This window comes from Ictidomys tridecemlineatus, chromosome 1, assembly GCF_052094955.1.
Source record: "Ictidomys tridecemlineatus isolate mIctTri1 chromosome 1, mIctTri1.hap1, whole genome shotgun sequence".
NCBI lineage: Eukaryota > Metazoa > Chordata > Mammalia > Rodentia > Sciuridae > Ictidomys > Ictidomys tridecemlineatus.
In genome coordinates, this window is record NC_135477.1 from 126,313,585 (window position 1) to 126,340,679 (window position 27,095).

The 27,095-nt window shown below is 32.4% G+C and overlaps 1 protein-coding gene across 8 annotated transcripts in view; it reads left to right on the forward strand.

Annotated features, from left to right (window-relative positions):
• The window catches only part of Tcerg1 (transcription elongation regulator 1), a 65,570-nt gene that overhangs the window by 37,259 nt on the left and 1,216 nt on the right, over positions 1-27,095 (forward strand). For 2 of the 8 annotated variants that reach the window (XM_021725697.3, XM_013358170.4), the window contains 10 exons: positions 477-527; positions 1,900-2,035; positions 2,852-2,941; positions 9,685-9,803; positions 14,765-14,915; positions 18,429-18,593; positions 18,885-19,067; positions 23,660-23,839; positions 24,522-24,605; positions 25,927-26,027. In XM_021725697.3, coding sequence (XP_021581372.2) covers positions 477-527; positions 1,900-2,035; positions 2,852-2,941; positions 9,685-9,803; positions 14,765-14,915; positions 18,429-18,593; positions 18,885-19,067; positions 23,660-23,839; positions 24,522-24,605; positions 25,927-26,027 — 1,260 coding nt within the window. Of the gene's footprint in view, positions 1-476; positions 528-1,899; positions 2,036-2,851; positions 2,942-9,684; positions 9,804-14,764; positions 14,916-18,428; positions 18,594-18,884; positions 19,068-19,396; positions 19,527-23,659; positions 23,840-24,278; positions 24,425-24,521; positions 24,606-25,926; positions 26,028-26,886; positions 26,986-27,095 lie in introns of those variants that run through there. The other 6 variants (XM_005324202.5, XM_005324203.5, XR_002483825.3 and 3 more) reach the window with 5 other exon arrangements.

Genomic DNA, 27,095 nt, shown 5'->3' on the forward strand with positions numbered 1-27,095 from the left:
TGTGGGAATGGGACCATTATTTAGCAGCAAAAAGGAAAGCTTGGATACATTATTAGGGACTGGATAATTATAGTCCTAATTGGAAAAGGACAGATTGAATGCAGCCAAATTATGGCAAGGAATGAGTATAATAATCCCTGTCAAGGGTGGTTCTTTTTTTTAAAAAAAAAAATTGTTATTGGCAACAGTATTAAAGAAATTAAGATATTAAGGAGAATCACTTTTAATCTATCACCTTGACACAGCTATTCTCATTTTTACAGTTGACTTTTTAGTTCTTGACCAAATGTGTTATCAGTTCTTTTAAAAAAAAAAATTCTAGAATAAGACATTTGTATTCTTAATTTTTATAAATGACTGTATTCATTCTGTTTATACCATAATTTTGGATGTTTCTATGATGTTAAACTTTTAGGTTGTTTTTAATTGTTTGTTCTTATAGACAACTCTGTAAGGTTTTTAACTGCTTTTATCAGGAGAATGTCAAAGAAGTCCTTTATGTGGATTGCCCGAGCTTCTCTATTTAGGTACAAAGCTAAAAGCCTATTTTTCCTGGCTTAGTTTTTCTTTTATTTCTTTTATTGAGATAGATAGTGATAGTTTGTATTGTGACATTTTCATTTAATATAATTCTATAAAGGTTATTTACTTTCATTAGTTATTATATTTCTTGGATGTCTTAACTCTTTAACTATTTAAATACTTCTTAAATAAATTATTTTAAGAGGGTATATTGTTTGGCAAATTGCTTTTACCTGTTTGTTTTGTGCATATCTTAGGTCACAGACTATCTCGCTAAGTTCCTGCAGTTCATGGACTCTGTCTTCTATACTTTTGATTAATTCCCTAAGTTGTTATTTACCTCTCATATTTATGGGTTAGCCTTAGTACCATTTAAATCTCCTGGGCTACCTATTGTTTCCTATATAGCATGCTTTTGAATTACCAGTAGATTTCTATAGGAAAAATAATCAACTTTGTTAATGCTATATACTTAGCAGATCATATTTTTTAAAAAAGATTTGTTCAAATACACCTGAGTTATTGAATTCCTTTTTGGATTATTTACATGAATAGGCCTTTTTCATAGTAATATGTGTTGAGAGGTGACTTAATTTCATGTTTAAAATTTTACTTGAGTACCACATGAGCAACAGGCCTGCCCTTAGTCCTGAGATACATTTTTGGAGGAACAAGAAGTAGTTTAAAAAGTCATTGATGAACAGTTCTAATTCCTACTACTACTACCTAACTACTCCTGGGCCTATGTTGCTCTCTGGGACCTGTCCTTCAACCTAAATCTCAACTTATCACCCAGAAAGTGAGTAATAAAAATGTCAGGTAGGTAAGGTATATATCTCACATATCCACTTGGCCAAGTTTGCAGATATTTTATTTTCAAAATAAATGTTTGAGATTACTAAGACTTAATATCAGTTTTTATTAGATTTTAGAAGTATTTTATGAATTTATAATATAAAAATTTTGGAGAATACCATTTTTCTATATCATTTCAAGAACTAAAACAGTTACATCCTATGCTGTTTGAGTCTAACACATAGTTTATAATCAATGCTATGTACTCTTTTTTTACCCACTTTGTAAGATAGTTTACTTTCTGTATCAACTAGTATCAGGGAGAGACAGCACATTAAAGGTATATATATATTTTTTTCCTAACAATGCATCCATTATAACATCATTAGAAACTTGTAATTTTATTATTAGATTAAAAGTTGTTTATCCCTTAGAAGTCATTTTAAACCCTCAATATAACTTGTTTTTGCCAAAAATATGCTGCTCAGTAGTGAGTCTTGAAAATTCCATTGATTTTAAGATTTTAATATAATTTGTTATTAATATTTTGTCAGTTGATGCCTTATGTTTTATTTTTCATAGGCGAGATGATAATAAAGACATTGATTCAGAGAAAGAAGCTGCCATGGAAGCTGAAATTAAAGCTGCCCGAGAAAGGGCCATTGTCCCTCTGGAGGCCCGAATGAAGCAGTTCAAGGACATGCTGCTAGAGAGAGGGGTCAGAAAACAATCTTTGGGGGAGATATTTCTGTTTTGTATAAGTAATATAAATATGTCTTGCTAAAAGGTCAAATCTAAGGTTAGTGCTCATGTTGTAGGGGGGGATTAAGGGAACCCTATCAACTTAATTTGTACCTGTTCTTTGAAACAGCCTTTTCCTTGGCTAATTATATCATGTTTCACTAAATCCCATTTTACTGTCCTTTTAAGTACAAATAACATTAAACATTTATTGGGTCATTTAATTTTGGTGAGTAATATATACGAGTATTAACATTACAGAATGGCGGACTACTTCGGATAGGTAAGGTATACATGATTCTTCCTTTAATATCTTCAGAGTGGCTTTTGATGTAAGGAGAACTGCTATTTTTTGATATTTTTAGAAACTTAATTGAGAAAGAAATTTAACATTTGGGTTATATTTACAGATTTATTTGAATGAGTATGACTGTTCAATTTTAAATCATAACATTGTTCACATGATTGGAGATAGTGTTTAAAATCAAAATGCAAATCCTCAAGGCTTTTTCTGATGTACTGTTTTTTTTAAATGTCACACAGTAGTGGTTGTTTTAATGAGTAATTAAGTGTGTGTTATTTCTATATAATACAGAAATGTTCAGAGCCAATTAGTGTGGAAATTTGCTATTGCTAGCCTCCCGCTGCTTGTCATTTATTAGTGATGGAAACTTTCAGTTTGGTTTTTATGTCTGCTTTATAAACAGATGTCCTGTAGATTTCAAGAAAAATTATGACCTTTATGTTTTTAGAGCAAACTTAATCATGAGGCAATACATTTTTTATTTTAAAGGTGTCTGCTTTTTCAACATGGGAGAAAGAGTTGCACAAGATAGTTTTTGATCCTCGATATTTACTTCTCAATCCTAAAGAAAGAAAACAGGTAAAAGGAAAATAACATTGTAAGAAAAGTAAATGTCATTTGACAGCATAATTTTTTTTTTCCCCTAACACAGTACTTCAAAAATAGTCTTTCATCTGAGTACACAGTCATTTATGGGCCTTTGTGTAGACTTTTCTGCCTCAGAAATACTCGGATAATTTTTCGTTTATGGACAGGACGACTTCTTTTTTTTTTTTTTTTTAAACATTTTGTTCTTATGGTACATACACAGTGAGGACATGTGTAAGGAGATTTTAAAATTTATTACAAATGCTTTATTCATTTGCTTTTTATTGGGCAAAAAATGCAAATTTGGAGGAAAATGGCAAAATAAAGATGAGTAAAAAGTGGGGGAAAACTCATATATAGCCCTAGCCAAGAGTTAGACCACCAATGAACATTTTTATTCATATTGTTCTTTACCAGTATGTATATGTGTATGTATATAGATAGTACTCAAAGGCATATACTTGTGTCTTAAATACACCACACACACAAGTTCAGATCTAAGTAGCATCTATTAAACTGATTTCATCCTATTCTTAGGTGATGGACACTTCAGGCTCTCCGCTGAACTAGAGTTACCTTATTACTGAGCTTCCATGTATTATCTCATGGTGATTGCTTTTTTCTTTAAAGTATTGCACACTTCCAATTTATTTAATTATTGAATTGTCAGAATCATTCTGACACAGATCTCTGTGAATTGCTGATTTTTGAGCCACTTAACTATAGTGCTGTTGAGCTATGAAATTTCTTTTGGTAACAGTAGAATTCATCTTTTTAAAATTTTTTTTTAATTGTAGATGGCCAGAATACCTTTATTTTATTTATTTTTAAGTGGTGTTAAGGATCGAACCTAGTGCCTCACACAAGCACTCTGCCACTGAGCTATAGCCCCAGTGTTCATCTTTAATATGTATAATATAATGATTAGAAAATTTACGCAGATGGTATGGTTTTTGCATGTAAGCCTAATCATAAACTTCAATGAATAGAGAAGATTTATAAATTTGCATCTATGTTTCAAGCTTGATAGCCTTTTTTTTTTTTTTTTTTTTTTGGTGCTGGGGATTGAACCCAGGGTCTTGTGCAGGCAAGGCAAGCACTCTTCCAACTGAGCTATATCTTCTTCCCCCATTTTTGTTTTTAATACTGTTTGTATATGATCATCTCATTTTCATCCCAATTGATGGCACTAGCAGAACCTATAAATCAGCCTTGATTCTTTATTTTTCCCATTTCCATTATATCATCAAATCTACCTTCAAAACATTTTCTAAATCTAACCTCTTATTCACCATTTTCCTTACCAACATCCTAATCGAAGCCACTATAACCAGCTCTTAATCATTTGTGTAGCCCATAATCAGTTTTCCTACTTTCATTCTTGCTCCTCTTAGTAAAGTTCTTTTTTGACACACCAGCCAGACTAGTTTTAAAGTTTAAGTGATATCAAATGTAGTCAATGTTCTTTGCTTAAAACTGTCTTAATGTTTTCCATTTCAGGTAGGGTAAAACATTTTATATGTACTCAGTGCTGTTCATTCATTGTAGCCACATTAGCCTTGATAGTCCTTGAATAAGTTTAGAATTTTCTGGTATTTGCTATTTAATCTGCCTGGAATGTTATTCCTCCAGGTATTAGCATAGTCAGCTCCAGTACCTTTTGATCAGTCTGTGTATTATCTCTGCCTTCTTTATTTTCTGCATGGCACATTTCTAATTGTCTAAAATTACATTGTTTAATGTATATCTCCTACTATAGAATATAAATTCTATAAAGGCTGGAATGTTGCTTTGTCCATTGTTCAGTGTATAGTGCCTGAATCACTGCCTAATCTAAATATCCCAAGTCTTATTTTAAATGTTTTGTGACTTAATTCTTCATGGTACTGCATATTATAATTTCTATTTGAATGAAATCATAAGTAACATATGAGAACTAAAATTCTTGACCCATTTGAAGGCATTCTTCAAGCTGATGGTGATTATCTCCATAATAGAATTATACTTGAGAAGTATATTCTATTTTTTAAAAAATATTTTTGTAATAAATGCACACAATGCCTTTATTTTTGTGTGCTGCTGAGGATCAAACCTAGTGCCGTACACATGCTAGGCAAGTGCTCTCCCGGTGAGCTACAACCCAGCCCTGTAATTCTATTTTAAACAAAAACCCTACCTAAAGTTTTTTTTTGCCTGGGAGCATTTTTTTTCTTTAAAAAAAGTATTGTTTTTAAGAAAGGAAGGAAGGAGAGGAGAAGTTAATATCTGACATTAATGTGTATGTGTGTATATATATATTTGCATAGAAATATAAAATCAAGGAAAAAACAAAAAGATGCTAAGTTAACCATTTGTACTTTGTAATTTCATATCTGTAATTTGTGCATTGATTTGAAAAACAAATAATTTCATTGTAAAGCTTCATAATCTAAAATGGAATGTCTTTGATTTGTCTTTTCCTAGTTACTTGTAGGTTTACATGTAGTTTGCATTAGTATAAAAGGTATTTTATATTAAAATTATTTTAACATACAGTTTCTCTTCTTCAGTCTTGTTTTGGATAAAAGGTCACTTAAGAGAGGATAGAAATATTTTTGTCTGTTAGATTTAACTTTTAAATGAATAACATTTTTAAAAGAATGAGATTGTTTCCATTCAGAATTTTAGGTTCTGATGTAGATAATAGTTATGCTAACACTTTAAAATGAGTAGTTTCTTATATCAAAATAAACAGTTAAATACACTGTACTATTCAAGCATTTTAATGTTGATATATTATGGTAACATTACATGTGTGATTACTCAGGATGGTCCATCTATGATTGTTCACTAAATCAATGTGAAATTATAAATGAAATGGATATGAGAAATAATGGAGACAAATACTTAAGAAAACTACACACAGAAAAGTCTCAAGATCTTAAATGAAATTTCACTAAATGAGCTTGTCATATAATCACCTAGATCAAGAAATAAGAGTTTTACCAGCACCCCAGAATGTACCTTTAAGGGCTAGGTGCTATAGAATTTAATGTATTTTTGTTGAGGCCCATAAATCTATTGATTCTCCCAGTGTGTATTATAGTTTTTGCGGGCGGGCCGGGGGGTGGGGTGGTGGTGTTCTGATTTAACCCAGGGGTGCTTTACCACTGAGCTATACATATGCAGCCCTTTTTGTTTTTTATTTTGATACATAGTCTCACTAAGTTGCTTAGGGCCTCACTAAGTTGATGAGGCTGGCCTTGAACTTGAAATCTTCCTGTCTCATCTTCCCAAGTCACTGGGATTTTAGATGTGCACTATCATTCCCTGTGTTATAACATTTTGCTCATGAGTTACAGTTCTAAGAAAATAATTGCTTAAAATAGAGAACATACAGCCAAGTATATTGGAAAGTATGTCAAAAATAATTTGGAGAAACTTGGAAGCTTAAAAGAACTTCTGAGGCTGGGGCTGTAGCTCAGTGGTAAGCTTTTGCCTAGCATGTGTGAGCCACTGAGTTCAATCCTCAGCACCTCATAAAAATATAAAGGTGTTGTATCCATCTACACCTAAAAAAACAACAAAAAAAACCTTTTTAAATTGAAAAACAAACAAGAAAAACTTCTGATTTTCTTTAAGTTGCACATCTCAGAGAGAGTGATTTCTAACATTGGCCTGGGATATTCCAGAGGAGGGAATATGAACTCTTTCTAGCACCTCAAAAGAAAGTTAATAAACATTTTCTTATAAACTTTATAAGTAAGAATAGGTGAGAAAGGAGTTTGAAATAACTTTCTCTCTCCCTTCAGCATACAAATACTTTCACGATTTATAGCAATGGTTTATTTAGAGGGTATTTAAAGTTACCGATATGTCTAATAGGGGGTGGTTAGGTAATTGTAGGTATTTCTGTACAGCTTTTAAAGATTGGTGATTATACACTAATTTGAGACTAACCTGGAAAGGTGCCTATGGTATGTTAAAGGAAACTTTTTTTTTTTTTAACTTCATGCAAAGATGTTTGTCTCCATATTTAAAGTGCCAGATATTTCTATACTTTGTGTTAGAAAAAAAAAGAGGGCTTTTATTACCTGAAGCATTTCTTCTGTCTTTCTGACTAGCTTTGTTATAAACTGGTTACCCTCTACACTTGCTGTGTAGCTATTGTCTTTCAGCATGATGACTCCATATAGATATCCTGAGGATTGCCTTCATCTCTCTTTTTTTTTTGATCACTTGTTCTCTACATTATAAGACTTTTCTTTTTTGTTTTATTCATTTTAATATATCTGAAAGAGAGCATTCAAAGGAAATAAATTTTTTGAATTCTTACATATTTAATAAAGCCTTTGTTTATATGAATTTGGAGTTGGTAATCTTTTTTTTCTTTCAGAATTTTGAAGATATTGCTCTGCTTTTAGTTTTCAGTGTTGTTTTTAAAGCCATCCCGTTATCAGTTCCTTTGCTCATTTTTCCTACTCTGTAAGCAAGTAGGTTCTTCCTTATTCCTTACTTTTCTAACATCTCTTTATGTTATATGCCTTGATTTAAGAGTCCATTGTGCTGGGCTCTTTCAGTATGGAAACATATCTTCTACTTCTGGGAAGTTCTCCTGCATTCCTTTTTTTCCCCTTCTGGTTTTCTGTTGTTCCCAAATTGTGCCACAAAGTTCCTAAATCTTTTTTCCCTGTCTTTTTTTTTTTTTAAACTTATTTGTCACCCAATTCTCAGTTAGGTTCTCGTTTCATCCCTTTTAGTTTCTTAGAGTTTTGTTTTGTTTTGGGTTTGTGTGTTTATTATCTTGTTTTATGGCTGCAATTGTCTTAATTGTATGAGGTTTTTAGGATTTTTTTTTCCTTTTAACTTAAATCTTAAATCATTTTATGGTGTTGTTTTTGATACTAAAGCTCTGTTTTTAATGTTTCCTTATATCTATAGCCTTTACCTCAAGATTAGGACCACGGAATCTTTGGGTGCTCTTAGCATCTGAATGAGCCCTCATGATTAGGGATTTTGACTACAATGTGCTGGCTGCAGGGCAGTTTTGTCTCTAGTAGCCATTATTGATTGTCATAACTGAAGGGGTATTGCTGGCATCCAGTGGTTAGAGGCCAGAAATACTGCTGAATATTCACCCCAAAATGTTAATAGTGCCAAGGTTGAAAAGTCTACTGTGGGGTGATTTAGGATGGTTTGTTGAGAGTCCCCTGGAGCAGCTTTATCTAGTTCATTTCTTGGTAAGTAGTATCCCAGTAAAAGGGTACAAGTCTTGTTGTTTTGGTTCTGAGAGAACTTTATTAATATTTGGTATGTATTTAGAGAATTCCCACATTCTGGGTCTGGTATCCTCATTACAAATACAAGATTCCCTAATTCAGAGAGATTTTGTTTACTTGTAGAACTGGCTCAGCAAGTTTTTATTTATTTTATTATTATTTTATTATTTTTGCTGTGCCGGGGATTGAATCCAGGGCCTTGTGCATGCGAGGCAAGCACTCTACCAACTGAGCTACATCCCCAGCCCCCAGCAAATTTTTAATGAAAAGAATCAGATAATCAATATTTTAGGCTTTGTGAACCATACCGCTTCTGTCACAACTCTGTATCTGCTATTTTAGTCTAAGGGCACCCATAAATACATGTAAAGGAATGAGCATGACTTTTCCAATAAAGGCTTTATTTATGGACTCTGAAATATGGATATATTTCATGGACTCCTCATGTGTCATGAAATTCTTTTTTTTAACCCTTGTGAAATGTAAAAACTATTTTTGAACTGTACAAAAACAGTCTGCCATCTAGGATTTGCCACTCCTTTGTTCTGGAGAATAGTATTTGTCTTTTACTGGAGTTTAAGAACTGCAGTGTCTAGAAACTTAAAGCTGGTTAAGAGATCTAGCAATTGAATAGCTTTTTAAACAGGTTTTCATCAGATACTCCTTATTGTAGCTGTACCACACCCACACTTACTTAAGTGTCTGGTGCTATCAGTTTCTGAGCTGTTTGAGGATTCTCTGTAATAAATAACTAAACAAATAAATAAATAAATGGCTTTCCCCCCCTGACTGCTGGATCATTTCTCTCTCTCAGGTCTTATATCCTTTACCACTTGCTCATTTGCTTTGCAACTTCTCAAGTGGCTTTCTCTTTCTCATTTCCCTGCCTTTTATGGTTTATGACTTAGAAATAAATAATTTTATTAGGATTTGAAGAAGGTGGAAATTAGACGTATAGTTATTATCTTGATTGCACTTTATGTATTTTGATGTGGGGTCTGCCTGTATTGCCCAGGCTCTCCTTGTATTGATTCATCATCCTCACACCCTAGCCTCACAAGTAACCAATGATATGTTATTAAGTAGTGGAGAGTGTATTAATTACTCATTTTGGTGAAACTAGTCTTAAAGAGAAGCATCGAAATAAAATTAAACTATAGGTTCCATGTTATTGGTTTTTGTTTTTCTAGAAGACATTAGAAGGACTGTGATTTCTTTTAATACTTCTAAAGTTACTTGAAATTAAAATAAGTAACTGGGGAAAATTTCAAAATTAAATAGCATTTTTCCCCCTTCTGAATACCTAAGTAGAGTGTAGTATGCTAAGTATTTCATAATTTGCTACATAGATAACCTGATTTTAGCTACCTATATTTAAAGGTTTTTTTCCTATTACAGCTTGGACAAAAACATTCTTGATAGTTAAATTACCTGTATGAAAGACTGACATGTCAAATTGGTATATTTTTATGATAGGTGTTTGATCAGTATGTAAAGACCAGGGCAGAGGAGGAACGCAGGGAAAAGAAAAACAAAATAATGCAAGCCAAGGAAGATTTCAAAAAAATGATGGAAGAAGCAAAGTTTAATCCAAGGTATGTGATTTATTACTGTTAAATAACAAACGATGTATTTCCTCTTAAAATCAGTTAAAAATGTATCTCTACCTTTTGGATATTTGGACATGAAAAGCTGTGTTTGACTTTGGTTTCTACCGTTTTAATCTTTATTCTTAAAGTGTTTCCTTTAACCAGGTATGGTGGCACTTGTGTGTAAGCCTAGTGGCTCAAGAGGCTGAGGGTGGAGGATTGCAAGTTCAAAGCCAGTTTTGAGAACTTATCGAGGCCATGTCTCAAAAATAAAAAGGCTGGGATGTGGATAGAAAGAAAGAAAAAAATCTATCCTTTAGAGGACCCCTGCAGGTGCCCTAAGGAGGTTACCTTTGATTTAAATGTTTCCCTTTGGGAATAAATTGTTCTCCAGGGACTGGTAAATGATATAAAATTTGTTCTTATCTTTATAAAGTTTTAAGTATAATAAATTGCAGAGGAGAAAATTATTTTGATTCAGTTAAAATGGTAAAGGGCTTTTCATCTTTAAGTTTTTTTTCTACGTTATCTTGTATAACATTTTAAATTGCTTGTTAATGTGTGTTATATATGAAAAGGATCAAGAAAATGAGACATTTTAAACTCATGTCTAGCATTTTAACAGTAATTAAAGCAATTATTGAATATTCTATATGCTTAGGTGAACTTAAAAGAATACATTTTCATATATACATCTTTTATCTTATTGAACATTCAGAATAGTCAATATTTAGATACTTGTGGCATATCTGTTTTACAGATAAGGTAAGAAAATCAAATTAAGTAGTGAAGTTAGGATTTTAACTTGAACCCAGTATTGTGCAGAAGAGTACCAGTAGGGAGAATTATTCTTAATTTATGTATTAGTTGGAACAACAATGTATTAGGTTGCTGTGAATACCTTGGTACATGGAGAAATTTTTCTTTTCCTTTCTTTTGTTTTTGGAACAAGGTTTCATTATGTTGCCCAGGCTGGCCTTGAACTCTGGGTTCAAGCAGTCTTCCTATCTCAGCCTCCCAAATGCTAGGACTACTGGTGTGTGACATTTCACCTAGCTATGAAATTATGTATTTGTTTTGGCAATGCTGGGGATCAAACCCAGTACTTCACTAGGCAAGTACTGTACTAGTGAACTTTACGTCCCTATCCTCATGGAAAATTTCTAAAACTATAGAGTAGAATCCTGGAGTCTCTGTGTATAAAAGTTCATCTTGTTAGTGGAGGTAGGGAAGAGTGATGGTGTTGTAGATAATATATTTGGTATAGTTTTATTTTTGAAATGTGAAATGAAACCTATGGTATTAAAATAAATTTCAGAAAATAAAAGTAATAGAGTATTTGTGACCATGAAGAATGTAATATTCTTCAGGGGGTTGTAGAGTTTCAGACTCTTCATGTGGTCTTGATTTTTTTCTTAGTTAGAAGGATAAATTCATGGGTCATAGTTGACTGTGCTATAAAAGACATTTTTGGGGCAGTTGAGGAAATTGGAATATATGTTTGATATTAAATTATATTTGAAAATTCTTAATTTTCCTGAGTTATTGTGGTTATGGTAGAAAACAGCTTTACTCTCAGGAGTTGCATGCTGAAATAGTTATAGATGAAGGTATATGACGTCTGTAGCTTATTTCCAAGTGATTTAATAAGATCTAGTTATTAAAACTCTTTATGAGTCTGGGAAGAATCAAAACTCCAAAGAGGTTTTCCTTTTGTAGATATAAGTCTTATTAAATCATAGTATCCTGCTGGTGTTATTTTTGGGCAGATAGAATTATTAAAGTATCTCTACAATGCAGATTGCTTCAGAAAATTTAAAAAAAAAACAGTGTGCTATATTTCTACTTTGGTACATTTAATTCTAACATGGATTAGGACCATTTCTAGTTAGTAGACGCAAACAAGGAAGAACTTAAAAGTGAGAATACTGTCCATGGAATTAATTTTTTGCTTTGATTTGGAAGACCACTCTCACAAAAGTCTTAATAGCATCTAGTAAATATAGAATGCTGGGGATTGTTCCAAGGGAAAAAAAATGACTGAGCATTACTTAACTGTGCCTATTCCTTCTGTGTCTTTTTCTTTAAATGGAAATTTCAGGTATGCTGTAGTCAACAATACTTCCATCTTGCCTGGACCCCTACCACCAACTCACTCATTTCCCCCAAAAATATTTTGTTTTAACATGTGTTTTAAAGTAGTGTTTTTCAGGATTAAGTATTAGTCGTGATAAAAAAGATATGCACACAAATCTAATGATATGATTTCATTTTAGCCCGTTATAATAAAAGATAATATTTTATTTTATAAGTAATGTATAAAATGATTCAATTCCACTTCTACACTTAGGTTTTGCGTTTTAAAAGATTCATTCTTTAAGCATAGTAATATGTTATTTTAATCTTAAAATTATAAAACAAGTTGTTTAATTTATATGAACACAGATGTAATGGACTTTATTGTCCATTTTCTGGGATACAGATTTTTGTTTTACTTTAAAATTTTATTAGGGCTGCATATTTATTTTTTAAACCAGGTTTGCAGTATATTCTACTGTTCAAAATACTGAGTTAGTGCAATTTGACATTATGACTAATTTGATTTCATACAAAAGATAATTATAATCTGGCTTTGCCTACCCAGAGTATAAAAATAAGTTACCTATGAGTGCTGTTTTTAAATTTTTAGTTAATGTCTTAACTTTGAAATTCTAATCAGCTAATTTTTAAAATAATTTTTAAAAAATAAGTTGTAACAATTTTTGTTTTAACACATATAAGGGTGTATTTTTCTTTTTGCATTGGAATAGTTTTTTAAGGGGAAGATAAGCTTTTTCCTTCTAAAATATGCTAAACATATGGGGTATTTTATTAGAAACTCATTACTATTTTTAAGTTGAATACTTCAAATATTTAAATATCTACCAAATATATTTGAAAATTTATAATGCCTAGTATTCATATTTTTTTAAAAACACCTAACATTATAACTTAACCTGCTCAGAGTTTGCTGAACTTTGGGGGTCTGTAAATTGATGTTTTCATCGAATTTAGGAAGATTTTGGCTAGTATTTTTTCTGCCCTCATTCACTCTTTGCTCTTTTGGGGGGTTCTGTTTATACATATGTTAAAGTGATTGATATTATCTTACAGGACCCTCTAATCTTTTTTGTTTGTTTGATCTCTTTTGATTAGATGATAGTTATTAATCTAAACCTAAAGTAAATTACTCTTTATTTTACTGTATCTATTCTCATATGAGACGTATCAGGTTCATTTTTCCTTGCAGCTTAAATTCTTGTATTCTGTTTTTCATATCTCTGTTGAAACTTCCTCTCTCTTCATTTATTAAGACCATATTTTCAATTGTTGGAACCTATTTTAAAATCTTTAATTCTTCCAATGCTATTAAAATAGCCGTTTTACGTACTTGTCTTCTTAGAATAGCATCTGGACATTTTGTGTTCAGTTTTTACTAACATAAATTTTTTTTCTATCACTTACAAGTCTCTTTCTGTTGTGATTTTTTTTTAAATTTATTGAAAATATTGACATTGTGGATGATATGTAGAGACTCAAGTCTGTTGTCTTCAGCTGAAGAATGGGAATTTTTGTTTCAACAGACATTTTAATTATCAGGTATCCCCTTAATTTTAGGCTTTAATTTGTTAGGGTAGATGTGTTTTTCTCAATCTCCTAGCTCTCTCCCTTGTGGATATTTTGTGTATTTTGTTTGCTTGCTACTGTTTTTCCTCCAGCACTGATGAATCTCTCTCTTTTTTGCTCTTAACCCTGTGACACCATGGTAGAAAAGCATTTTCTGGTTGTCCAAACTCTTGGGCAGTTTGGCTTTATTTGTGGACTCTTCAGAAGTCACCCTAAATGGGATTTTTCTGGGTTACTCTCTCTATAACTTTTCCTTCTCCTCTTCTTCTTCCCCACCCCACAACCCCTGTTGTACTGGGAATTGAATTCAGCGATGTTGTATCTTGAGCTAGAAACATCTCTAGCCCTTTTTATTTTTTAATTTTGATGTAGGATCTAGGATCTTGGTAAGTTTCTGGTTCTGGCATTGAACTTGTGATCCTCCTGCTTTAGCCTCTTGGAAGTCATTAGGATTTGGGGGGGTGTATCCCAGGGATTGAGCCCAAAGGCTGTTAAGTACTGAGCCACATTGCCAACCCTTTTTAATGTTTTATTTACAGACAGGGTCTTTCAGAGTTATTTAGAGCCCCCCTAAGTTGCCGATACTGGCCTCAAACTTCAGTCCTCTTATCTCAGCCTCCCCAGCTGTTGGGATAACAGGCATGCACCACCATTCCTCATTGGGAATCTTTATAGTTTCTTCCTCTACTCTTTTAGCACCCAAACTCAGATATTTTCCTCTTGTAGCTTTGGGACCACTATGCTCCACTTGCAGTCTGGCTTTCTGGGAAGTGGAAGGAAAACTACCTGAGGGTCAATGGCAATAGGACTTGTTTTGTGAATTTCTCTTCTCTTGTTTTCTGATGATCTCTAGAAATTAGTTGCCTCATGCACTTTGTACAGGGTTATAGTTATTTAAGGAAAGAAAGCTAATGCAGTAAGAGTTATTTCATACGATTAGAAACAGGTTTCATTTTAGGGTAAAAGTAGATGAACTCCTAAATCTGTTGAAGTATAGATATGAAGTATAGATATTCTTTGATCTCTGATCTACTGCCTCTTTTTTTTTCTTTTTAAAATAGTTGTGTGTGTACGCATATGTATATATCTATTTGTAATTCCATGTTGATGGCATAAAGGTTACTAACCGCATTTTCACTCTTTAGCCCATTTTACTTGTTCTTTTTGTGTCTTATTATTCATTATTTAGGTAGATGTTGGGATTTCGTGTGTCTGGCATATATTTTTACTGGGAAAATGATATCTTCTCTACACGCAGAAGTAGCTCAACCAAAGTTAGCACACTTATCATTTTGTTACAGAGTTACTTTTAGTGAATTTGCAGCCAAACATGCTAAAGATTCAAGATTCAAAGCAATTGAAAAGATGAAAGATAGAGAAGCGTTGTTTAATGAATTTGTGGCAGCTGCAAGGAAGAAAGAGAAAGAGGATTCGAAGACCAGAGGTGAGAAGGTAAGATGGTTTTAGTTCCGCTGTGCAGTTTATGAGAATGTGAATGGGAAAGAGCTAATCTGGTGCTGTTTCTAACCTCATTTATGGGCATAAATAATTGGACCTATGTTTGCTTTTTGTTTTTTTATCTTTTACAATTGTTTATATGTATATGTGCTATCAGTTTACTTCCGTGATACTTATTTTAGTAGTTTCACTAAACTATATAGGATTGCTTTACATTTTATTAACACTAAAATGCCTGGTAAGTGCAGAATTGGCTTTTAGGACTGCCTGCTCAGTGGGACCTGCTAAATGCCTGCTAAGATTTCAAAACTCTTCATAGGTTTTAACATTTGAATTTCAAAGAACTTCTTTATCTTTTTTTTTTACCCCCTAAAAAAATAGCATTTTAGTGACTTTCTAATCTTTCAGTGAACCTATCTTACATATAAATTATTGCTTATCAAAAGTAAAGGTCAGTTATAAAAGATTAATAAATTCCAAATGTCATTTGATAACAGTGTCAGGAGTAGAAAGGTGGCTCACCACTGAGGAGGCAGATTGGTGGGGAGAGAGCACCAGTGGTGTGTGAACCATCAAAATGTGCAGCCATTCTCCTTAGTGTCCTGGTGTGATTTATGAATGGGGGGGAAATAACCTCTGGAACCTAATCATTCTTGACATTTAAAATCACTGCTTATTCTGGGAAGTTAAAACATTACAGCTTATATTAAGAAACGTTAATGAATAGTTTGTTGCATTTAACTTCTAGAATAACCTGAAAGAAAATCAAGTAATTAAATGTTTAATAGTGTATGATTGTTTTTATACAAGTGGAATGTGTTTCTTTGCATTTTTAACCTAATTTTCTTTCTCTGAATGCTTTTTTGTAGCTATTTTGTATATTCTGTTTTATAATGAGTGGGTAGACTTTATAGTTTTGTGCTGTGCGGCCTGCTAATCAGTGCAGTTGTCATCTAACCTGCAAACTATTATGGGATTCCCTAGTGAGGAAAGAATTGGTATCTTTATATGATAACATTAGACTCTCTCAGTTCCTGTACTTAACTTTTTTTTTTAGTACTTTTCTTTATGAAATGGTGAGAATTTTGCCCAGAATGTGTTAATTTAAAAAATGAAATTAAGTAGACATGATATATAAGTAAATTATCTATTTTTTTTTAATTGCAAAGTAATAATAAATCAGGAAATTGCTAAAGGGAAACATCTGAGCCAGTTTAACAAATGCAAAATCAATTCTAACTAGTCTATCAAAGGAGAAATTGTTAAGAGTTTAAGTGTAGTATATTTATATTCACATTCTGAGAATATTTGATACATGAAATTTTATGACTTTTCTTTCATGACTTCCACTGTATTATTTATATTCTTATGAAGTATATTGTCTATAAAGGCTTAAAATTAACTGACTTCTCGTGAAATCTGTTTTTCTTTTTTCTTAAGTAGCAAGTTTTTGTGTTTTTTGTTTGTTAGTTTTTTTTTTTTTTTAAGAGACTGTCTTGAGTTGCTTAGGGCCTTGCTAAATTGCTGAGGCTGGCTTTGAACTCTCAGTCCTCCTGTTTCAGCCTCCTGAGCTGCTGGGATTATAAGTTTATTTGTTTACTTTTTTCTTATAAGCAAGTTTTGTAAGGTTGTGGTTCAAATGTATTTTAGAATATCACGTTTGATGTTACATGTAATGGAATTAATCTTATTTTAATGAAATTGGTATTTTTCTCTTTTTTAAATTTCCTGCTGAATAAGTTAAATAATTTTGTAATAGGGAAGAAAACAGGGAGAATATCTGGATCTTGACTTGAAGTAATGGTAAATGACAATTTATAACATTGATACAACTCTCAAACAATTTGCACAGTTAAGCCACTTATAGCCTGCCATGATAATCTCTCCCAATGAAAGGAAGTTAAAATTTAATTTTACTTATGGTTTGTTTATACATCATAAATTTTTAGAAACTATATGATAACCCTTACTTTATAGGGTTATCTAAGTTAATATGAATTTCTTTGGTTTAGAAAAATTCCTGTTTGTTAGAAATTGTGTTTTAACATAGGTGTTAAATGTTGCACTTAGTTTTTAAACAAATCTAGGAATTTGTTTTCATCATACAAAGTAGACAAGATGAATAGAAATTATATCACTACTATCAAGTATTTCTTTTTTATGACACTTTTTTTTGTATCTTCTGAAAATTTGTTGCTTTAAAATATTTGTTGCTTTAAAAAATGTCCTTCACCATAGACAATTTGGGAAGCACTGTGATAGAACCCAAATAAGTATTTTCTTAATAACTGTCTTGAAATATTGTGTTTATGAACATTACTCACTAATGTAAATGGAATTAAGAGCCAAATTCAGCAGTGGAGAGATCCACAATTAATTAGTTCTTCTCTTCTAAAAAATATTTCTGATGTAGATGATGTATTTCTTATAACTTTACAAATGTTTTCCAGAAAGGATCTTAACCTCGTTTAATAAGAGAAATGAGGTTGTAAGGGGGATTGATAGGGTAGGAATAAGCAGAAGGAATGATTCATTTCTTTTTGTACACACATCTTAAATTCTGATTGCATTTCTAATTTCTTATTCCCTTAGGCAGAAAGGCAGATATTTAATCCCTATGGTGGGGAGGGTCTTGACATAGTCAGAATCCTTTGTTGAAAAGATTTTGGCTACTATCTGTGGTAGGAATACAAAGTAATTAAAATAAGATTGAATTTTTAAAACATTTAGGTCCTCAAAAGTTTGTAAAAATAAATGCTTTTACTTTTTCTTCCTGTTTAAAAAATAAATATATTTTTGGAGTAGGGTCTTAAGAATTAATATTATTTAATTCTTATCTCTGGTACTTAGTAGTTAAGTATGGTATTTGACAAACACTTAAAAAGTACAGAAAAATTAAAAGTAGTTCTTTTGATAAGGATTAATTATGATCAATGTAGAAATTATTTTCTTATATGTCAAGACAAACATTGCTCTTTTTACCAGAATACAAATTTTTACCCTATTTTGATTTTAGGCATTTAACACTATATTTGTAATGACTTAGTATTTGTGCTTAGTTCTCCTATTTTAATAATTGAAAAATTTATTCATCAGTTTTTAAGATGTTGTTCTTGCCAACTTGATGTTATTTTGCTAACAATTCATAAGCCTGAGTGCATTGATATTCTCCATGAAAACAGTGGCAGTTCTGAGGTCAAAAGTTAAGCAAAACAAAAAAGTTTTATTTCTTCATAGTTTTTTCTTTATAAAATACAACTTATTTTGAATTTGACAGATTTTTAAGTGAGAGTCTGTATGCTTATTGATTTTTATTTTTTAAATAAAGGAGCAGTTCTGTTATCCTCTTTTACTAAGATTTATTCTATTCTAAATGCATTTTTAAAGTTGTTATTCTCATATTTAAAGTAAGTAAATGTTATTTTTTCTACTTGTAAATATTTAGCTATGATAATTTTATCATGATATATTATTCTCCCCCATCCCACTACTTGTTTTAAAATATAGATTAAATCAGATTTCTTTGAACTATTATCAAATTATCACTTGGACAGTCAGTCTCGGTGGAGCAAAGTAAAAGACAAAGTTGAAAGCGATCCACGCTACAAAGCAGTGGATAGTTCATCAATGAGAGAAGACCTTTTCAAACAGTATATTGAAAAAATAGCCAAGGTAACCATTGTGTTTACTTCTTTTTTTTTTTTTTAAGTTATACCTGACAGTGGAGTGTTATTGTGTTTACTTGTACCGTTATAACTGAATAATAATTCTTAACTATTTAAATGGTATGTTTTGTGGGGGAAGTTGGATATATTGGTATTAACATAAAAATCAGGTAATTGATTTGGGAATGATACTGGTTAAAAACTAGATTCAAGGGGGTTTTTTTTGCAAGCTAATTATTCTATGAAACTATATTTTGATGGAGTTGGTGAGAAAAATAATATAATTTTACTTTTACAGAATTTAGACTCAGAAAAAGAAAAGGAACTTGAAAGGCAAGCCCGAATTGAGGCAAGCCTTCGGGAAAGGGAAAGGGAGGTTCAAAAAGCTCGTTCGGAACAAACAAAAGAAATAGATCGAGAGCGAGAGCAACACAAACGAGAAGAAGCTATCCAGAATTTCAAGGCTCTTCTGTCTGACATGGTATTTGTTAACCCCCGCCCCCTTCTAAAGTACTAGATATCAGAAATCTGTTATATTGCCTAATTTTGAACGTTTAACATTCTTTGACTACAAGAGATAATTTGTTGTTTACAAAGCTTTAAAAATCAAAGACTTGGTATTAGCACTGTAGAATAGGGAAACTGTAGTTATTTAACAAATTTGGAAATTTGCATATATGAAAATTCGTAATTGTTTGGTCTCAAAATTCTATTTTTTAATTGTTGATGAAAGCCATCTTAATTACTCACTTACCTGCCATAGTAATAAAGTGTGCTGAACATAATTGGACTTTTTTCTTGATGATTTAGGGTCATCATTGTGATGATCAATTATTGTACATGTAGATGGTATGAGATGTAGGACTGGAGGTGTACTGACCCCAGGAGATACCCTGAAACTTTCTTGAAATCTTCTGCCTTACCTCTCAGGGTTGTTGAGGTATGTAGGGTTTTTTGTCCCTACACTGATGCCCCCAGACTGCTATGCTGTATAAATATACTCTGTTATATTTTGCCTTCTCCTTGTCACCTGATTCATGCACTTCTTTTCTGTCTTTAAATGGGACTGTTTCTATTATTCCTTTTGCTGCTTCTAACTTTTCTTTTTTCCATGTTCTGGACAATTCCAGTAGTTTTGAAATTTCTCTCTTCCTTTAACATTTCTTCAAGTTTATCTACTTTATTGCTATCCTAGAAATCTTTGTGCATGGAACACTTGCCTAGCATGCACAAGGCCCTGAGTTCGCTCCAGAACACACACACACACACACACACACACACACACACACACTTGCCTAGCATGCACAAGGCCCTGAGTTCGCTCCAGAACACACACACACACACACACACACACACACACACACACACACACGAAAAGCAGATCTGATTTTGTTATTCTCCTAATTACTTGCAGGAGGTGAAGGTTCTCTGTATTTACAGCAGGTCAAATGCAGCTCTTTAGCATAATTTGAAATGCAGTTCTTTCCTTGATTTCCCCCACTTTATCATCTTTGCTTTCCTCAGTTGCTCCTTGAGTTCCAACATTGCTAAACTGTCCTCTAATGACCCATACCATCCTACCATTGTTTTATAGCAATCCTTTCATCAAGAATGCTTTCAAACTGTTCCTCCTACAGTGACACACTTTCTCATTCTTTAAGAGTGCACACAAATCTCTTCTGTGAGGCTACTCCCTGTCCCGCAGGAAGATTTAATCTCATTGTTCTTTTTATCATCCTTGTGATTAGCATACACATTGCAACATTTACTACATGTAATTATTTGTTTATGTGTTTGTCCTTTAAAAAAAAAAGTGTACTCAGTAACATCTCATTTTGTAGTTCCAGTGGTAAACACAGTATTTATCTGGCACATATTTAGATTTTTGATAAACAGTGGCTGAATATTCATTTGTAAATATTTCTTTCCTATCTTTTTATCTTTTCACTCTCCCATATTGGATATTATTTTCATTTGTCAGATCATACTTGTATACACTTATGGAGCATACTGTAATCTTACTGTGTTTATATAATGTAGAATAGTTAAATCAAGCTAAATAACATAACCATCACTTTGCATAATCATTTCTTATGTTGAGACATTTCAAATTTATAATTGTTTTCAGTATGTAATACAGTATTATTAACAAGTCACCCTGCTGTGCAGATTTCAAAACTCATTCTTGCACTGTCTAAAACTTTGTACCCTTTGCCCACTAAGTCCCCATTATCTTCCCCACTCTTTACCACTCCATTCTGTTGTCTCCTGTGAGTTCAACTTTTTTAGATTCCACATTTAAATAAGATCATATGGTTTTTGTCTTTTCTTTGCCTGACTTATTTCACTTAACAGTGTTCTAGGTTTACAAATGACAGGATTTCATTTCTTTTAAAAGCAGAATTACCATTATGGGTTTTATATATTTGCATGTATCTGTTATATTTATTTACATAGATATTATATTTCTTATTCTTCACTGATGAACACTTAATTATAATGCTGCAGTGAATACTTGGGAGAGTTGTTCTCCCTTCAACATGATGGTTTTAGTTACTTTGTATATATACCCAGAAAGGGGATTAGTGAATCTCATGTTAGTTTTGGTTTTAGTTACCTGAGGAACTGCTTATGCTAATTTACACTGTCACCAACAGTGTATGAAAGTTCCCATTCTCACTAAAAGACTTCTTTCATCTTTTTAATAAAAGACATACTTAGGCCTTTGTGGTAATACACATCTGTAATCCTAGCTCAGGAGGCTGAGGCAGGAGGATCACAAGTTCTAGGCCAGCCTAAGCAACTTAGTGAGGAGACCCTGTCTCAAAATAAAAAAGGGCTGGGTATATGGCTCAGTGATAAAGTACCTCTGGGTTCAATCACTAGCACACGTAGACACACACAAAAAGTCATACTTGGGTATGAGATAATATCTCACTGTGGTTTAAATTTTCATTTCTTAAAATGATTAGTGATGCTGAGCATTTTTTCATGTTCCCTAATGGCCATTTGTATGTCTTTTGAGAAATGTGTGTTCATGTCCTTTGCCCATTTTTTAATCTGGTTATTTGTTTTTTTCTTGTTGAGTTCCTTGAATTCCTTAATATTTGTATTATTTATCCAACTGTGGTTTGCATTTATTTTTTCACATTTTGCACATTGTTTCTTCATTTGTTGTTTCTTTTGCTTTGAAGTTTTTAGTTTGATTCAATCCCATTGGTTTGTCTATTTTTGTTTTTGTTGTTAGTGCTTTCAGGGTTATATCCAAAAAATAATTGTTTGGACCAGCGCTGTAGAGCTTTTCCCCTACATTTTCTTCTCTGAGTTATAACAGTTTCAGGTGTTTTGAATTTTGAATTTTTTTTTTAAATAAATGATGTGAGACTTACATCCATTTTTATTTATCTGCATGTGTGAATATTCAGTTTTAACTAGTACCAGTTATTTGAAATAATTGTCCTTTCCCTGTTGTCTGTTCTTGATACTTTTAACTATAAATGCATGGGTTTATTTCTGGGACTTTTTGCCCTGTTCCTTTGGTTGATGTGTCTGTTATTATTATGCCAGTACCATGTTGCTTGGGTTATAGTTGCTCTATAATATATCTTGAAATCAGGGAGTATGATGACTCCAGCTTTGTTCTTTTTGTTCAAGATTGGTTAGTTCTTATGAGTCTTTTGTGGTCTCATGAATTTGAAGTATTGAAAATAATACTGTTTTTGCAAAAAATAACATTGAAATTTTGATGAGGATTACCTTGAATCTGTAGATCACTTTGGGTAGTGTGTACATTTAACGATATTAATTCTTCCAATCTGTCCACAAAAGATTTTGTTCAATTTATTGTGTTTTCTTCATTTTTTTCATCAGCATTTATAGTTTTCAGTATTTAGGTTCTTCTTCCTCAGTTAAATTTATACCTAAGTATTTTCTTTTTTGTTAGTTTTTTGTTAGTCTGTGAAAATGCTACTAACTTTTAATGTAGATTTGTATCCTACAACTTTACCAAATTTGTTTTATCAGTTTAATAGTTTTTTGGTGGAGTCTTCACCTAGATCATACTATCAACAGACAGACAATTTTACTTCTTCCTGTCTTGTTGGGATATCTTTTATTTCTCTTGCCTAATTGCTGTGGCTAGGACATTCTACTGAATGTAGTAGTTGAACAGGAATGGTCAAGAGTGGGCACATTGTCTTGTTTCTAATCTTAGAGGAAAAGTTTTCAACTTTATATGGTTGGGTATGATGTTAGCTCTTGGTTTGTCTTATATGGTCTTCATTGTTTTGAGATATATTTCTTCTATAACTAATTTGTTGAGTTTTTGTTGTGACAGTTATTTTGTCCAATGCTTTTTCTGTTATCTATTGATGATCATATCATTTTGTTAATATGGTATTTTATAGTTAATTGATTTTTTTATGTTATCTTGTCTTCTTGACTCCATTATGTCTTGCTTATGCTTGGAAGAGTTCTAGTAGGTAGTTGATAAATCTAAATTTGAGCTCAAGATTTATTGTGTTGCTTTTTTTTTTTTTTGAGATCTTTGGTATTGTAAGAATACAAATTAATGCCACATATTTGTAAGGTATTAGTACCTAACTACTGTTTAAAGTTCTTACAGATTATGTTTGATGGGAGATAATGTCTCTTCATTTTTTCCCCACCTTCCTGATTGCTAAATATGTATTTGATAACTTAGGTGAGCAGTGGGGAGGTAAGAATTCTGGCTTAAAGTATGCTTTTAGTGATTTATTAACTAGGAGTTATCCTAAGTTTTTTTTTCTTTATCATTGGCAATACACATTGCTTAGTGGTTAATTAAATTAGTGGTACTCAAGTGAAGTTCTATTTAAATGGCCTTTTAACACAAGATTCACTTTTAATCTATTAAAGGAATATATTTTTCAGAAATTGTTACCTCTTAGTTTCTGAATGTGATTTTACCTTTTTAAAATGGATTATCATTCCTCAACTAAATAATTGGCCTTTTATTGTTGAAATATGAAAAGTCCATTTGGTGTGTGTATATATATATATGTATATATATATATATTTTTTCTCTGTGTTTAGGTACGTTCTTCAGATGTGTCATGGTCTGATACTCGGAGGACCCTCCGAAAAGATCACCGCTGGGAATCTGGATCCTTATTGGAAAGAGAGGAGAAAGAAAAGCTTTTTAATGAACACATTGAAGCACTCACCAAAAAGAAAAGGGAGCACTTTAGGCAACTTCTGGATGAAACCTCTGCGGTGAGAGTCTCTATTTTTCCTATCTTTCATCTGGATGAATCTTCCATATTTCAAAAGTAAAACATTGATATGATCTTTAGTGTCATGGTCTTTAGACCTATTACCGGAATTCATAGTTTCTATGACACTCTCTTCTGATTTTTTTTCTCTTTTGAGTATGTTATAGCATTCTTACTATTTAGAAATTACTTCTTTTTGCAGTTTTCAAATTCATAACTGCTCCTGTACTAATTCAAATTGTCCTTAGTTGTGTGTGATCAGTGATCCCTCCTGATTATAGATTTAGTAAATTCCTTCTTTGCTCCATTTTCAATTTGGTACTATGGCCCCTTGTTTGGCAGTTTGTACCCTTTGTTATCCAGGTTTTGTTCCTGTTTATCTGCTCTCTTTTTGGTGATGGTTTCTTCAGAAGTTATGATGTTTGCCCATGTAAATACAGGGTTTGCAGGTGATTGTCTTAGGCCACCTTGAAAGTATGGCCATGAAAATAACTCTTGTGGCAAGCCAACAAAAAGAAATTGCATTAAAGCTGCTTCCCTGTCCCTAACTAGTCCAGTTACGCTTGGGCATTACAAGAGATCGCAGGTCAGTGTGTAATATTATGTACCATATGTGCTGCAGTTTGACCCCCTAAATAAAAGTGAATTGTATTTATGTCATTTATTCACTTGTCTTTTCAAAGATTACCTTAACATCCACGTGGAAAGAAGTTAAAAAAATCATTAAAGAAGATCCTCGGTGTATTAAGTTCTCTTCTAGTGACAGGGTAAGAAGATTTTGTCTGAGATTTACTGTCAGTTTATACATATTGATTGGGTACTTAATCAGCAGCACTAGTTTATTTTTTATTTTTTAAGAGACTCATAATTTTATTGCCAAGTTTCAGGGAGGGGAGTTCCAATCTGCCCCAGTATATTAATATCTTGACCAAAATGAAATTGATGGTTTTATGTCAATTTCAATTATATGAAAAATGAATCTGAATTTTAAATTCATTTTTTGCATAATATATTAAGAAGGCATTATCTAAAGTTAAATTATATTTCTTAGAGGTAAACTTGTGTTTTGCAATCATAGAGATTTAATGAAGCTATGGTTTTATTTTACAGTCAAGTCCCACTAGATAGACCTATTCATGGCAGTTGATATCAAGATATCAAAACACCTGACTTTTTAAGCCACGCTAACAGAACATTACAATAAGATCCTGAGTTCTTGTATGTTCCAGAGACTTTGCAGTACAGAAAACTCTCAGAAGTTTATAAAAACTGAGCCCTCTTGTCATGCGCTCTGGCTCTAGTATAGAAAACAAATTCACCTAATGTTTAAAATAGTGAATGATGTTAAGAAAAGTATTCCTCATTATCTTTATCCCTTGACCCTTTATGTGGTTTTTCTTCCCATCATTCCCTTGCCTAGTTGGTTTCTTTAGGTCTGGTATCTAAAAACCCATAGATCTAATATTCTTCCTCTTCATACTCTTCATACTTACTAAAGTTGGATTTTCATTAGCTGGACCACAAAATATACATGACTGGGAAAGAGTTGTAGACTGATTAAATTAGAAACCCACTCCCAGTTTCTAACTTAGCTGTTTAGAATTGGTAGTAAGGCCTTTTTTTTACTAGAAAGTTAAATGCTCAGTGTAAGTCATTTGTAAGTTCTGAGTGTTTCCTTATACTTGATGTATACATAAATTATATCAAATTATATCCTATTAGTGTCTTTGTGCTTTAAGATATGTCAGTAGGAAATGAACACTTAAGCCTTCATCTCTTTATTTTTAAAAAGATTTTTACCTCTTGAGGTTGTTATGAATATTGAAGGAGATGTCTGTAAAATGCTTGGCAGTGTAGTGCTTCATGGTTTCTCATTCTTGCTTTTTAAAATTTTTCGCTTTAATATGCATTGCAAATTGAACACTTCAGTGAATTTTATAGGACCTGGAATGTATCTGATAGTCTTTTTGATTTTTTAATCTTATTACATGTGTTAACAAATTACTGGTTTAATGAATAATTAATGTTCATTTTGGAAGTAGTCCCCTCCCCGCAATGATCTTATTTTCTTTGTGTTTTTTTTTCCAGAAAAAACAAAGAGAGTTTGAAGAATACATCAGAGACAAGTACATCACAGCTAAAGCTGACTTTAGGACGCTTTTGAAAGAGACCAAATTTATAACATATAGGTGCGTGTATTGAAATGTTTCATATTGACAGTCATTGTCTTTACTAGTCTTTACTCTAACGGCCAAAGCATACTTTGCATTCACACACATGTTGACATTATTAATTTTTAGGAATAAGAAGATGCCAACTTTTATCCAAAGCCAAATAGAGTCCATATATACTGTACTTTTTTCCTGCCCCCCACCCCCCACTTTTTTTTTTTGAAGAAAGGGCCCAGATGTCAATTCTTTTTTTTGTGTTACCCACCCATCCGGTTTTTAAAACATACTTTTGTTTTTACTTCACTGCTTTTTTTTTTCTTTCTTTCTTTCTTTTTTTTTTTTTTTAGAGTATCCTCAACTTTATAAGAATGGTATTTCATGAAGAGACTTCACTATCAGTTATCTTTGCCTCCTCTAAAAACTATTCCATGTCGTTAGATCATTCTAACACCTGAAATCCTCTACTTAAGCTTAGCAAAAACATTTTTTTTCCCCTCAGAGGAAAGCAGTTTGCTGGATACATTTACGTAATTTTTAAAAAGTTATAAAATCAAGAGTTTTTAAAACAAGATTTCTGTGTAGCATACCCAGTAATTACCCAACTCCAGTTATTTACCATTAGGGAAACAATTTTGCATTGCTTATCAATCAGTATGCAGGAAACCATTTTTTGTTTCATGCTCCAGCATTTCGTCCTTTAAAAGAAAAATTGAAACATTTTAATGAAGGGTATGTGCACGGGAGGATAGATAGTGCTGAGGGTGTGGTTTTTAGGTATTTTGTCATTTGGATTTTTTGGTCAGGATCCTTAATGTTTTGCATCAGCTTGGGCTTTTAAATTAGATGTGAAGTAAGACTTCTTTCTACATTTTTATAGTTAATTTAGTGAAAGATGTGAAAGTGAAAGCTTGTGAAAGATGCTGGGATTGGCAGCCCCGCAGACTGAAGTCCTCTGTTCATCCACAGAACAGGTACAGCACGGGCAAGATTTACCCACCCACCCTCAGCCCTGATCTGGAGGGACCACCAGTAGGGGTGGGAGGGTAATTCAGCTTCTGAGGCCCTTTCACTCCTTGGAGTCTTTGC